Source organism: Rhinopithecus bieti, unplaced genomic scaffold (genome assembly GCF_001698545.2).
Source record: "Rhinopithecus bieti isolate Rb0 unplaced genomic scaffold, ASM169854v2 scaffold_19654, whole genome shotgun sequence".
Classification (NCBI taxonomy): domain Eukaryota; kingdom Metazoa; phylum Chordata; class Mammalia; order Primates; family Cercopithecidae; genus Rhinopithecus; species Rhinopithecus bieti.
This window is the reverse complement of record NW_016809574.1, coordinates 260,450-272,329: the sequence shown is the minus strand read 5'-3', so window position 1 is coordinate 272,329 and position 11,880 is coordinate 260,450. Positions and strand designations below refer to the sequence as shown.

Here is an 11,880-nt window from a genome sequence, read left to right as displayed (position 1 = left end):
TTTTGAGTGCTGACATGATACTCAAAGGAAATACTCATTAGAGAGTATTATATTTTATATATTTTATATATTTATATATTTTCTTCCAGGTGAATACACTGTAATGACAGCTCATTTCCACTTGAAAAGAAAAATTGGGTATTTTGTGATTCAGACATATCTGCCTTGCATCATGACTGTCATTCTCTCCCAAGTTTCATTCTGGCTTAACAGAGAATCTGTGCCTGCAAGAACTGTGTTTGGTGAGTGAATATACACTTTCCAGTACAGCAAATTATGTTTCATAGCACACTTTCAAAAACACTCTGTCTCTTGATCCTCAAACTAATTCTTTGTAGTATGTGGGGTGGGGAGTATTGTTTTTGCTTTGTAGCTGAGGAAGTAGGCTCAGACTGGTAACATAGTGCTATGCTGTTAATAAGGGATATAAGGAAAAAAGAGTACTCAGATATTCTGAAAACACACTTAGACTTCTTTCTGTTAAATCATACTGCTGTTCAACATTTGTCCTTACTATATTTATATAGGGAGAATTTTCTTAGAAGTTTTGATTTACAGTCTCACTACCATATTTCTAGGCTTTCTATATTTTCTGTTGTTTTAGATGAGGAGTGATGATCTTACAACTTTAAGTTAGAAACACAGGTAGAAAGGGAGGGAAGAAGGGAGACCTCATTCACTTTTGTTAGAGTGTTTGATTTTCTTGAATAAAACTAGGGAGGGGAATTTTTAAATTTAATGTATGGAATTCCATATAGCTAGACTTTATATGTTTGTTTTGGTTTTGTTTTGCGATGACTAAATATATTAGTACTTTATATGAGACAGAGAGAAGCTGGTGCAATGCCTCATGCCTGTAGTCCTAGCAGGTTGGAGGCCAAGACGGGAGGATACCTTGAGCTCAGGAGTTGGAGACCATTCTGGGCAATATGGCAAGACCTTATCTCTCTAAAAAAAAAAAAAAAGTTAGCCAAGCTTGGTGGCACACCTATAGTTGCAACTACTTGGGAGGCTGAGACAGGAGGATCGCTTGAACATGGGAGATTGAGGCTATAGTGAGCTGTGATCATGTGGTTGCATTCCAGCCTGAGTGACAGAGCAAGACTATGTCTCAAAAAAAAAAAAAAAAAAAAAAAAAAAAAAAAAAAAAAAGATTCCATGAGTTTATTTAGTAAAAAAGTTCATTTTCTTGATTGAAACCATGCAGAGGAATTTGGTTACTGTTTTTTGGATATATAGATATATAAATTGGGCCAAGCACGTTTTGTAGCAAAGTAGATTACCTTTGTGTGCTTGGTCCACTCTTTGATTTAGGAAAGTTTTATTGAGGACTTATTTTGTTAGATTCTATACCAGGCCGTAGAGACGCAAATATGATAAAATATAGTCAGTGAATTCAATTACTTGGTGTAGTGGATGGCACCGTATAACCGAGAAGGGTAATAAGGTAAAGGTCTTGTAAAAGAGGCATAGACAAGTTATCATAGAAAACAGCAATATGGATCCTTCCTAGAGCTGAGTAAGTGGCTGAGTTACCATTTGAACTGAGACTTGGAAGATGAGTAGGAGTTTCCCAGGCCGATGAAATGGGGCAAGAATCCTAGCTCAAAATAATAGATTGTGCAGTGACATTAAGGGATGAAAGATAATGGTATGTTCATTGAAAGGGAGCTGTTTCAGTGGCAGTGGAGATATGGATAGAAAATAGTTTGAGGCTTAGATGAGAAGGGACTTATAGGTCATCATAATAAAATGTACTTTTATCTTAACAGGTTATACCAAGTCACTATGGTGTTTTGGACCATAACATGTCTAAAGCTGTCAGAACAATGCCTAGCATTTAATAAATGGTATATAATTGTTAGCTATTCTTTTTCAAAACCACTTTGTTGAGGTTGATTGACATGTAAAAATCTATACATATTTAATGTATACACCTCTTTCAATTTGGGGAATAGAATACATCTGTGAAACTATCACCACCATCAAAGGTATAGAAGTATTCATTACCTCCCCAAATTTTTTCCACCTCCTTTATTATTATTGAGTTGTGTGGAGAGAGGGAGGGTAAGGATACTTAACGTAAGATGTACTCTCATCGCAAATCTTAAGAAGACAATACATTGTTGTTAGCTGTAGCCACACGCTATATAGTAGATCTCCATATCTAATTTATCTTGCTTAACTAAAGCTATTATTCTTATTATTAATCTGCTCCTATTTGTACTTTAGAAAGATATGACATCTTTGCAGAGGATGAATTGAAAGATAGAAATTACAAGCGGTAGGGGAAAAGTTAAGAGGCTACTAAAATAGTTCATGTGAGAAATTACTAGGTTATTTTAAAGGAAGACAGTAGAAAAAAAGGAAGAAAGAAAAGAATCAGAAGATGTTTGAGAGAGAGAATCAATGGATTCGGTGAAGATATATAACAATCATAGAAAAAGAATAATTTGAGCTAACCTAGAATTTTTCTTGGATAATTTAAGTGGATAATGTTGCTATTAATAAAAGAAAACATGAAGAGAGAGGGCAAATAGGAAAACTGATTGTAGTTTGAGTTATGTGTATTTTGATGTTCCTTATACTATCAATTTCATGTTCAGTAGACAATAGAAGTAAGTATCTGGAACACAGATGAATAGTAGAAACTATTGATAAATATGACAATCATTAGTGAAAAGATGATAGAACTTGTAAGTCTAGAATTTATCTCCAAGAAAAATTAGGTGGGTGAATGTGAGATCAGAGGACGGAATCTTTAAAATCCTAAAATTGCAGAATAAAACGATCTAATTGGAATGACCAGAAAATAAGGAAGGAAACCAGAGGATGACAATTTTCTAAAAGGAAAAGATGTTAATTTCAACATCTCAAAATGCGTGCGCACGCGCGTGCACACACACACAAACACAGAGATCCATACTGAATATATGATATCAAATGTGCATCGATAAGTCTAAAATGCATTGAATCCATTTGACTAGTAGAAGGTTACTGATCTTCAGGAATTAAATTAGTCCAAAGTTGCTTTGGACTGAAATAGGATTGAAATTGAAATAAGAAATAAGAAAGGAAAAAAGCTGAGCATATAATCAACTTGGAAGAAGAAAGAGATTAAGACAACTATACAGACAGGTGAGTCATTGTCATCATTATTATTATTGATGCATAATTATTAACACGAAAATTTGAACAACATGGGGAATTACTTTATAAGAAGCCACATACTATGCATGTTGCATACTTCCTTACTTATTTTTTTCCAACGAGGTAGATTATAATATCTCTTAGGAGGAAAGAAATGAGACTCTAAAATTTTAGGTATCTTGTCTAAGACCTTAAAGCAGAGCTTTACTCCAAGGCTTAAGTTCCTTAAACTACATCTGCTGCTGTCATGACTCTCCTTTAAGTGGGAGAGATCAAGAAAGAGTAAGAAAATTGAACATTTGTATAGAAGAGGGAAGAATTTCAGATGAACAATTACCTAAAGAAAATACTTGTAATGTGGTTGGGTTGACCAAAAAAAAAAAAAAAAAAAAAAAAAAAAAGATTATCCAATTCTCCAACATGTAATAGGCAACGCAAAACAGACTTTGTTGGTACTTTCCTCTTTCAAATTTCTGTCTGGCTGTTTAACAACACATATTTTTCAATCTTTGAAAAATGGTTTTGTATTGTTACATTATTGGAGGAATAAGTGTGCTTAGAGACTATGTCACTAACTAGAAACATGATTCAAATGGTAAGTAACCTCAAGGTATTATATTGAGTTAAAACTGCAACCTAGTTGTTTAAGATTAATAACAAAACCGTTTTGCAGACTAGATTTGATGGAAAAATTTTAGAAAGAACTACACAAACACAGCATGCATCAGAAATAAAGGAGTAAGAAGAGGAGTGAATGAAGAGGCTAGTAAAAGAGCAATTTTAAAAGTGAATGCACCTACATAAATTTCTTTTACATTTCAGGAATAAAAAATTTAAATCAGGATATGTCTGCCAAATCAAATTTAACTTAGGGTTACAAACATTTGTTTGTTATTACAATGTCACTCATGTTTCCTTTGTACTAATATTACACATGCTTATAATCTATTCCATTTTATTATAGAATATTTGAAGCATTTCACATGGTACTACATAAGTTGGTTATTTTCCAAATAAATGCTTTGTTCAATTTTTTGCTCAGTGAACAAGAAGGTGATATTTTCGTGACCTGTAATTGAATTATGTAGAATATAACTTTAATATTAATAATTAGGATATATGATTCTAATCATATATATGTAAAATGTATGATCTTTTAAAAACTGTACATTTAAGAAATAATATGCCCTCACTATATTTGGCAATTAAACCTAGGCATTATACTAGAATTTTATAGAAAATTCCAAGATAATTATAGTCTACAATTTTAGTTGATACACAATTTTCAATGTGTGGTACATACAATATATTAATACACTAATATCTTCACTTGTTAGTGCCCTAAACATTTCTTAAAAAGCTCCCCTTTCCTTGTTCTCTTTTGGTGTTTTATAAATGCCTATATCATGGCACAAATTAAATTTCATTATGGTAATTCTCTTTACACGCAATTCTCATTCTCCAGACAGAGAGTTTCTACACACAGTTATTAACATAGAGCTTAGGACATTTTAAGTGCTATAAAATATATGATAAATAAATGACAGATAAGTTGGTGGAGGGACAATAAAGTGATCTATAGCAATGGATAATCTCTCCAAATTAAACTCTCCAAATGAACAATATCAAAAAATTAGAACAAGTTCAATTCTAAGCATCATCATATGTGTTTCCACTATTGTGAGGACAATAAAACAAAACAAAGCCGACATACACTCATGCATATTCAGAACTATAAAGATTGTCTCTGTAAGAAAAACACATGTTAAGAGTTTTAGAAGAACACATAGGAAATGTAAGCAAAGAACATTAATAAAATGATGAGCACAATTGCAAAGAGATAATCTTAGAATAATAAAATTGAGAAACAAGAAAACAGAAGAGACAGTGAAATAAAAATAATTACAATGCAGAAACAGCAATTACACATTCTTCTCAAATGAACATGAAACATATTTTAGAATAAGACTTATATTAGGTTATAAGGAATTCTCAATAAATGTTAAAACGTTGAAATAATATGAAGCCTCTTCTCTCAACACATTGGAATAAAGCCAGAAGCAACTGTAGAATGAAAACTGGAAATTTTACCAATATGTGGAAATCAAGCAACACACTCTTAAACAACCAATGGATTAAATAATAAATCACATGGGAAATTATAAAACACTTTGAGGTAAATTAAAATGAAAACACAGCATACCAAAACTTACGAGATGCAGTGAAGTCAATGCTCAAAGGAAAATTTGTAGCTATAAATGCTTACATTAAAAAATATGGAAGATCTCAAATAAATAGCTTTACACTGTAAGGGAATAAAAACATAAGGACAAACTAAACCCAAAGACATTAGAAGAAAAGAAATAATAAAGATTAGATCAGAGGTAAATGAAATCTAGAATTTAAAAAAACGGCATCAACAAGACCAAAAGTTGGTTCTTAGAAAATATCTGCAGAATTGACAAATCTTAAGTTAGATTGCCTCAGAAAAGAGAGAAAATCAAAAACTAAAATCAGAAAGTAGGGCATTACTAGGGATTATAAATAATGATATCACACCAACATGTTAGATAATTGTATTAGTCAGGGTTCCCTAGAGGGACAGAACTGAGATATATATATGTATATATGTACATATGTGTATATATGTATATATATGTATATACGTACATATGTGTATATATGTATATATAATGTATATACGTACATATGTGTATATATGTATATACGTACATATGTGTATATATGCATATATGTACATGTGTGTATATATGTATATCTGTATATATGCACGTGTGTATATATGTATATATACATGTGTATATATGCATGTGTGTATATATACATATATGCACATATGTACATATATACACATGTATATATACATGTGCATATATACACATATACACATGTGTATATATACACACACCTGTGTATATATACACACACATACATATATCAGTTTATTAAGTAGTATTAATTCACATGAACACAAGGTCCCACAATAGACCAACTGCAAGCTGAAGAACAAGGAGAGCCAGTCTGAGCCCCAAAGCTGAAGAACTTGGAGACTGATGTTTGAGGACAGGAAGCATCCAGCACAGGAGAAAGATGTAGGCTAGGAGGCTAAGCCAGTCTAATGTTTTCACGTTTTTTCTTTTTTTATTTTTTCCTGCTTTATATTCTGGCTGCACTGGCAGCTGACTAGATGGTTTCTACCCATATTAAGTGTGGGTCTGCCTCTCCCAGTCCACTGAATCAAATGTTAATCTCCTTTGACAACACCCTCACAGACATTCCCAGGATCAATACTTTGCATCCTTCAATCCAATCAAGTCAACAGTCAGTATTAACCATCACAAGTCCACCCCTTGTCAACTTGATCCCATACACATCTCCTGAGATCATACATAATCTTCAAATAACGACAATAATAAGGTCTTAATTACACCTAAGTTAATACAACTGTCTTTTGTACAACTGGAAATACACCAATCCCCAGCCCAAATGTAAATACATCAAGTTAACAATATGAAGTCAGTAAATCTTGTGTCACATGATAAAGGAAAATGAGAACAAAATGAAGGCATTTTCTTTGTACAGGTGTATACATGCACAAACATTTTTAACAAAAGAAAGAGGAAATAGTCATGACAATGAATTCCTTCTATCTGCAACTGGTCAAGTGGTTATAGTTGGTATTGATGACTACTTTCTTCTACCACCCATTCTGTATTTCCTTTGCTTTCAACAAGCACCTCAGCAGGTGCTTTTTTTTTTTTTTTTTTTTTTGGAGTAACCCAGACCTTCATTCCTGAAGTATCTGGGCCATTTGTAGTCCTGCCTGGATTGGATTGTTATAGTTTCCCATTAACCTTAATCACAGGACATGGTAATACTAAGAGATGCCCTAATGGATCTGCTGTATTGCATGCTCTTCCTTACCTCTGTTATGGAGTAGTAGACTGATTTCATTTTGATAGATCCCAGTCAATAACGTAAGTCCCTTCTTAGTCTGTTGACTTAAAGATAGCAGGAACCCAAAGTGTCTAGGTGGCAATCTTAACTTCTAGTTTAAAGGAATCATTGATGTGTCCTCTGGTGCCATCATTCCTCCCTCTCGAACTAAGATCTCTAAGAGAGCAGAATGTAATGTCGTAGGAACAAGAAGCAAAAATTTTGCTAGTGGATCACTAGGAGTGATGGTGAGTAGTGCCACTTCTACTTCTACCCCTTGATTCCTGGACCCATGAATCCTGGCCATGGGAAAAACAGTATCTTATATGAGATGCTCATTCAGAGCATACATGGTCTTCTGGAGAACTGTGCCTCAGCCCTGCAAAGTATTATCACCTAGTTGGTTTTGTAATTGTGATTTAAAAAGGTCATGTCACCGTTCTATCAATCCAGCTGCTTCAGGATGATGGGGAACATAGTATAACCAATGAATTCCATGAGCATGAGCCCACTGCCTCACTTATTTAGCCATAAAGTGAGTGTTTTGGTGACAGACAATGCTGTGTGGAATACCATAATGATGGATAAGGCATTCCATGAGTCCACAGATGATAGTCTTGGCAGAAGCATTGCGTGCAGGATAGGCAAACCCATATCAGGCATAAGTGTCCATTCAAGTGAGAACAAACCTCTGCCTTTTCCGTGATAGAAGAGGTCCACTATAATCAAACTGTCACCAGGTAGTTGGGCTGATCACCTCGAGGAATGGTGCCACATTTAGGGCTCAGTGTTGGTGTCTGCTGCTGGCAAATTGGGGACTCAGCAGTGACTGTAGCCGGGTCAGCCTTGGTGAGTGAAAGTCCATGTTGCTGAGCCCATGCATAAGCCCCATCCCTGCTGCCATGGCCACATTGTCCATAGGCCCATTGGGTAATGACAGGCGTGGCTGAGGAAAGAAGCTGGGTGATGTCCATAGACCAGATCATCATATCCACTTCATTATTAAAATCCTCTTCTCCTGAGGTCACCCGTTGGTGAGCACTCACATGGGATAAAAATATCTTCACAGTTTTTAACCACTCAAAGGGGTCCCTCTACATACCTCTTCCTCAAATTTCTTTGTCACCAATTTTCCAATCATGCTTCTTTCAAGTCCTTGACCATCCACCCAAACCATTAGTTACAGCCCATGAATCAGTATATAATTGCACATCTGGCCAGTTCTCCTTCAATGCAAAGTAAACAACCAGATGCGCAGTTCAAAGCTGCCCACTGGAAAGATTTCCCTTCACTGCTGTCCTTCAGGGATGTCATAGAAAGGGGCTGTAGTGCTGTAGCTGTTCACTTTTGGGTGGTGCCTGCATATCATGCAGAACCATCTGTGAACCAGGTCAAGTCTTCTCTTCCTTTGTCAACTGATCATGGGGAACTCCCCATGAGGCCACTGGTGCAAGGTGGGAGAGAGAAGGCAGGGTAGCAGGAGTGAAGACCATGGGCATTTGAGCCACTTCTTCATGTAATTTACTGGTGCCTTCAGGACCAGCTTGAGCCTGATCACATACATATCACTTCCATTTGATGATGGAGGGCTGCTGTGCATGACCCACTTTATGGCTAGATGGATCAGAAAGCACCTAGTTCGTTATAGGCGTTCAGTTTGCAAGCTGAATTGATGACCCATAGTCAAATGTTCATGTTCTACCAAAGCCCAGAATTGGGCCAAGAGCTGCCTCTCAAAAAAAGAGTAGTTATCTGCAGAAGATGGCAGGGACTTTGCTCCAAAATCTTAGAGGCCTCCCTTGTGATTCACCTATGGGGGCCTGCCAAGGACTCCAAGCAGCATCCCTATCTGCCTCTGATACCTCAAGCATCATTGGATCTACTAGGTCACATGGCCCAAGTGGCAGAGCAGCTTACACAGCAGCGTGGACCTGTTGCAGAGACTTCTTCTGTTCTGGACGTCTCTCAAAACTGGCAGCCTTTCAGGTCATTCAATAAATGGGATGGAGTGACACACCAAAATGAGGACTGTGTTGTTTCCAAAATCTAAATAGATCCATGGAGAATTGTGCCTCTTTCTTGGTTGTAGGAGGGGCCAAATGCAGCAACTTTTCCTTCACCTTAGAAGGAATATCTAGAAATACTGGACTCCTAGAAATTTTACTGAGGTAGAAGTGCCCTGAATTTTAGTCAGATTTAGTTTTCATCCTCTGGCACACATGTGTCTCACCAATAAGTTCAGTGTGTTTGTTACTTCTTGCTTGCTGGTTGCAATTAGCATAGTGTAATCAATATAATGGACTAGTGTGATATCTTGTGGAAGCCAAAGTGACTAGTTTCTCCCTGAATAAGATGATGACACATAGCCAGAGAGTTGATATACCCAACATAGGAAAGTAAAGGAGTGTTGCTGGCCTTGCCAGCTGAAGGTAAATTGCTTCGGGAGGGCCTTATGGATAGGAAGGGAGAAAAAGGCATTTGCTGAGTCAATGGCTGCATACCAGGTACCATGAAATTTGTTAATTTGTTCAAGCAATGAAACTGCATCTGGTACAGCAGCTGTAATTGGAGTCATCACTTGGTTAAGCTTATAATAATCCACTGTCATTCTCCAAGATCCATCTGTCTTTTGCACAGGTCAAATAGAATAATTGAATGGGGATGTGGTGAGAGTCACCACCCCTGCTTTTCTCAAGTCCTTGATGGTGGCACTAATCTCTGCAGTTCTTCCAGGGATGCAATATTGTTTTTGATTTACTATTTTTCTAGGTAAAGGCAGCTCTAATGGCTTACATTAGGCCTTTTCCACAATAATAGTGTTCACCCTACCAGTAAGGGAGCCAATGTGTGGGTTCTGCCAGCTGCAAAGTATGTCTGTGCCAATTATACATTCTGGCAGTGGGAAAATGACCACAGGATGAGTCCAGGGCCCGACTGGACCCACTGTATGTCAGACCTCAGTTAAAACTCCATTAAGTCCCTGACCTCCATAAGCCGTTACTTTAACTGGAGGACAATGTGATGTTTTGGATCCACTGGAATCAACGTCAGCTCAGAGCCAGTGTCCAGTAGTCTCTGAAATGTCTGATTATTTGCCTTTCTCCAATGCACAGCTCCCTGGTAAAAGGTCAGAGGTATCCTTGGGGAAGGATGGGAGAAACGTTAATGGCATGAATTGTTGGTAGTGTGATGGGGTCCTTTCTCAAAGGGACCCCCCTTCATTCAAGGGGTTCTGGCTCTGGAAAGTGGCTCAAGTCTGGAAACTGATTTAGGGGCCATGATTCTGTTTTTATAATTCCAAAATTAGTCTTCTGTCCATTCAACTTGAAAGTTTTCTGCTTATATAAACTAAATAGGAATATAAGCTAGATTGGAATGCAGTAGGCTTTCTGTAAATTTCACTTGTAGAAACATGGTGATTAATTAGCCAATGCCAGAGCTCTATACGATTCAGACTATTCTGATTGCTGTTGTGCCTCTGCTGTCAATTATGGTAGCTCCACTCACCTTTCCTTTTGAGGGTTGAGTGCCACCACTTGGCCCCTGCCAACTTGGGATCCAATTATTCCCATTATATTTAAATTTTGTAGTTGAGTGACTACAATTGTCAGTGTTAGATCTGACATAGAGAGACGAGCAATTACAGGGCTCTTCAAAGATGGAGGTGCTACCCTCACAAATCTATTTTGCAAAGCACTGAGGGTATATCTTCTAGGCCCTCCCAGCTGGGATGAGTAGGTCTAAAGTGACTAATCTACTCCACCATCCCAATCTCCCTAGGCCTTTAGATCCCTTCTTCTGCATTAAACCAAGGGAGATCACGCATTTCCAGCTCGCTCACAGTGGGCCATCTTTTAACTCATATTTCAGCTAAACAATCAAATAAACTTTTAGAACCTTTTTTAACTCCCTGAACTGCAACATTAAATGTAGAATCTTTACTTAGTGTGCCCAAATCAACAAATTCAGCCTGATCCAACTCTATGTTTCTTCCACCATTATCCCATTCATCAGTTTACAAGCTCAGTGTTCTCAGCTTCATCAGCGTCCTCCCACGCATCTCCATTCCAAGTTGCAGTGTCCCATTCTTTTCTGATCAATGCCCTCACTAACAGCAGAAACCTGGCGAGGCTGTACATGCACCTCTCATTGCAGGTCAGTCACTTGCATGATAAGAGCTTGTATCTGATTTTTCACTATTTCAGCTCTTTGTCTACAGGAGATAAGACTCTCACTTAGGGCAATCTTAGTGGATTTGAGGCTCAGTATCTGCTTCTGAAGCCCAGAGTTAGAATCCTTGAGTTCATCATTTGTTTTTCATCACTTTTTCCAGTGAACTTAGGAGCAAACAACCAACTTCTTTATGTTTCTTTGTTCTCCACATTCAGTCAAAGGTATTACGTACAGAGTCCCTGAACTCCTTTCCTCTCTCTAGCCATGAATCAGGAGTGTCCAATGCATTTATTTGGCATAACTCTCTAAACAGTTCATACCAAGGATCATCGGTGTTCTCCATACTATTAGAAGTACAGTTCTTAGCATTTTGGTGTCTAATTATATTAAACAGTAAACTTCAGAAATCCCAAAACCATTGAAAGAACTCCATCCTTAATATTTTATTCCTCTATAAACACTTCTGGCACAAAAGTCTGTGTTAGTCAGGGTTCTCTAGAGAGACAGAACTAATAGGAGCTATATATATATACATATATGAATATATATACACACATATATATGAATATATATAAGAATATATATATGAATATATATATA

General features: G+C 36.8%; 1 protein-coding gene across 1 annotated transcript in view; it reads left to right on the top strand.

Annotated features, from left to right (window-relative positions):
* The window catches only part of GABRA2 (gamma-aminobutyric acid type A receptor subunit alpha2), a 158,361-nt gene that overhangs the window by 92,965 nt on the left and 53,516 nt on the right, over positions 1 to 11,880 (top strand). Inside the window, exon 6 of the mRNA XM_017889733.1 lies at positions 90 to 242. Coding sequence (XP_017745222.1) covers positions 90 to 242 — 153 coding nt within the window. The remainder of the gene's footprint in view (positions 1 to 89; positions 243 to 11,880) is intronic.